At 32.2% G+C, this 3,208-nt stretch overlaps 1 protein-coding gene across 1 annotated transcript; it reads left to right on the top strand.

Annotated features, from left to right (window-relative positions):
• Positions 1-1,698, top strand: LOC127291131 (uncharacterized). Its single transcript, XM_051320055.1, has one exon. The coding sequence runs from the start codon at positions 1-3 to the stop codon at positions 1,696-1,698; it is 1,698 nt and encodes a 565-aa protein (XP_051176012.1).
• The last annotated feature ends 1,510 nt before the right edge of the window (positions 1,699-3,208 follow it).

A 3,208-nucleotide genomic window follows, 5' to 3' on the forward strand; every position in this document is an offset into this window, starting at 1 on the left:
ATGAAACGTGGATCAGGTTTGGAAGCGAATGATAGAATTAAATGGACTGTGACTGATAGGGCATTTAATTCAAGAATTCAAAGCGGAACAATTATTAATATGATTCACATAGATGTTAATTTATTCTTAGATGATGCCTTTTCAATTTATGAAGATCAAGTTAAAGCCTGTTTAAATAGGTTAGGTTGCTTAAAAGTTTATACAATTTTGGTAGCTAAATTTAAAAAGACTTTAGCTGATGGAACAAGTATTTTAGATTTGAAATCATTTATTGCAAAAACAGGCGAGATTTTCCCTGCAACAGATTTAAATAACTTTTATAATGAAAATGTTAAGCAAATAACTCTCAAACTTATGGAAGAGTTTCAGGAGAAAGAATCAAATTGGCAACTTCACTCTATTCTAAGATTAGATGTGAACTTTAACAAATACAACCCTATGCGTGTTGGTTCTTTCATTAAACTGCCACTTGTCATTGAACGAAAAAAAGCCTGTATAAATGTCCGAAAAGAAGGTAATGAATGCTTCAAGTGGGCGATTCTTTCAGCATTATATCAAACCTCCTCTAATTCGGGAAGAGTGAAAAAATATGAGAAATTTGAAGATACTTTAAATTTTACAGGTATTTCATTTCCTGTAACATTTAAGGATATCCGAAAATTTGAATCTCAAAATGATGTTTCAGTAAATGTTTATGGTTTGCAAAAGCATAAATCAAAATTTACTGTAATACCATTATATCTCTCATCTAGTAAGAAAGTCTCACATGTGAATCTTTTACGCATTGAGGAAGATTATGATGAATGTAACGAGGAAGATTGTGCTGAAAAATCAAACACTACCACCTCATTCAATTATCATTTCGTTTGGATAAAAAATTTATCCAGGCTTGTAGGCAAACAATTATCACAGTCTGAATTTAAGAAGCATATTTGTGATCGGTGTTTACATTATTTTAAAAATGAAGAGGAGCTTAATAATCATATAGAAAATTGCATAAAACTAAATAAAACAAAAATTATTTTACCAAAGTCTGGACAAAATAGCGTTCATTTTAAGAATTTTTATAACAAAGAGCGTGCTCCGTTTATCATATATGCTGACTGTGAGAGCCTACTGCTTCCTGCGACTGATTCTTCATTCGTAGGGGATAATACAGAAGTTTTTCAAAAACATAAACTTCTGAGCATTGGCTACTATTTAAAGTGTTATGATGACACTTTATCAGTATACAAAGCATCCCCTATTAATGAAGAAGATGCAGCAAAATGGTTTGCTCGTGAATTAAAACAAGTGGCAGAGGATGTTGAGCCTGTTTTTATAACTAACGTTCCGATGGAAGTCTTAAATGCAACTCAAAAAGAAGCATTCAAAAATACTAATGTTTGTCACATCTGCAGAAAAATTATCACGCATGGGGGTGTTAAGGTTAGAGATCACTGTCATATAACTAGTAAATATAGAGGAGTCGCTCATCAAGATTGCAATCTGAAATATCAGGTTTCAAAAACTATTCCTGTGGTTTTTCATAACTTGAGTGGATATGATGCAGATTTCATTATAAAAGCTATCGCGACTGAGTTTGAGGGTAATGTTAGTCTCCTTCCAATTAATAAAGAAAAATATATAAGTTTTACCAAACACGTTGCAGCAAATGATATCAAATTTTCGCTTTACGAAACTTTTATAATAAAATAACTTTCGCTTTCGCTCAATTTACTTTTTATTTTTATTTGAATGATTATTTGTGTGCAAAAATGGCCTCTAGTGTTGAAAATTGTGCAAAATGTGGTAAAGATATTACACGTGCTATTCCTACTTTGTGTAGGAAGTGTAATCTTCCTTATCATCCCAGCTGTGCGTTACAGCTGTCTACTTTGCCTGATGGGTCGTTCACCAAATGTTGTAAACCTAGGTCATTGTCTCCTTCAAATAATTCTCAATCTTCACAAACCTCTCTTAACTTGGATAGTATTTTGAGAGCTATTAAGGTTTTATCAACAACAGTTTCTGATAATTTTGCTAATATGACTGAAAACATGTCAGATATCAATAAAAAACTTGATGACACACTGTGTAGGCTGAGTAATATGGAAAGCAGAGTTGTTGATTTGACAGAGCGTCTTAATGTTGTCGAAGAGAGACTTGATAAATCTGAGGCAAATGGTTCTACAAATATTGATTCTAATTCAGTAACTAATGTCTGTATAAATGAACTTGTTGATCGAAATGAAAGAAAGAACAATCTTGTTTTATTTAATCTTCCAGAATTTGACACTTCGTCAAATAATAGTTGTTCTTTGAAATCTGTGGTTACGACTAAATTAAAAAAATTCATTCAAACAGATGATCTTGAAAATATACGCACATTTAGAATTGGTTCTAATGCGCAGGTTTCTCGTAAGCCTCGCCCTGTTAAGATTGTATGTGAGACGGAAGAGAAGGCACAAGTAATTCTAAAAAAATTTGTAAGTGTCAAAAGAGACTCAACACGTTCAAGGGAGTTGGAAGATCTTTGGATGTCGAATGACAGGACGGTTATGCAGAGGGAGGAGATTAAGAGAGTGAGGGAGGAACTAGAGACCCGTCGATTAGACGGAGAAATGAATGTGTCAATGGTGTACCGGCGTGGAATCCCTACCATAATTAAAATCCCCCCTAGAAATCGCACATCCACTCTTACAGTCCAAATAGATGCGTGTAAGGAGAATCTGTAGTGATTTCCCCACTTGGTGCCCAAGGTTGTGTCCGTTTCTAGAGAAACTTATTTTATTTCTATCTATGAAAGTGATTTAAGGAAATACATACAGAACTAAATGTAGACATTGTGATTTAGAGAAAATCAGTATTATTGAACAATAACAATTATTTTTGAAATTAATTGATATAATGGTAAAGCAGATTCAATTTATCAAAAATTAATCTTCTCCTTTGATAATAATGTAATTTGATTTATGTTATTCTTTACTATATAAACTTATACTGAACTTTAACCATTATAGCGCCTACCTAGATTTAGTTAATATTTTATATTTTGTATTGTTACTTACGTAACTATTAGAATTTAGGAGTACTTTTGTACGAAAGGGCATGTCCCGTTAATAAATGAAATTGAAATTGAAATTTAAATTTATAGATTCCTTCAGATTCATGGCATCATCTTTGGATAAATTAGCATCTTATTTGACGAATTATAATATTGTAAATT

The sequence above is a fragment of the Leptopilina boulardi genome, unplaced genomic scaffold (assembly GCF_019393585.1).
Source record: "Leptopilina boulardi isolate dan_hultmark-lab unplaced genomic scaffold, ZJU_Lbou_2.1 LbouV2_125, whole genome shotgun sequence".
Classification (NCBI taxonomy): domain Eukaryota; kingdom Metazoa; phylum Arthropoda; class Insecta; order Hymenoptera; family Figitidae; genus Leptopilina; species Leptopilina boulardi.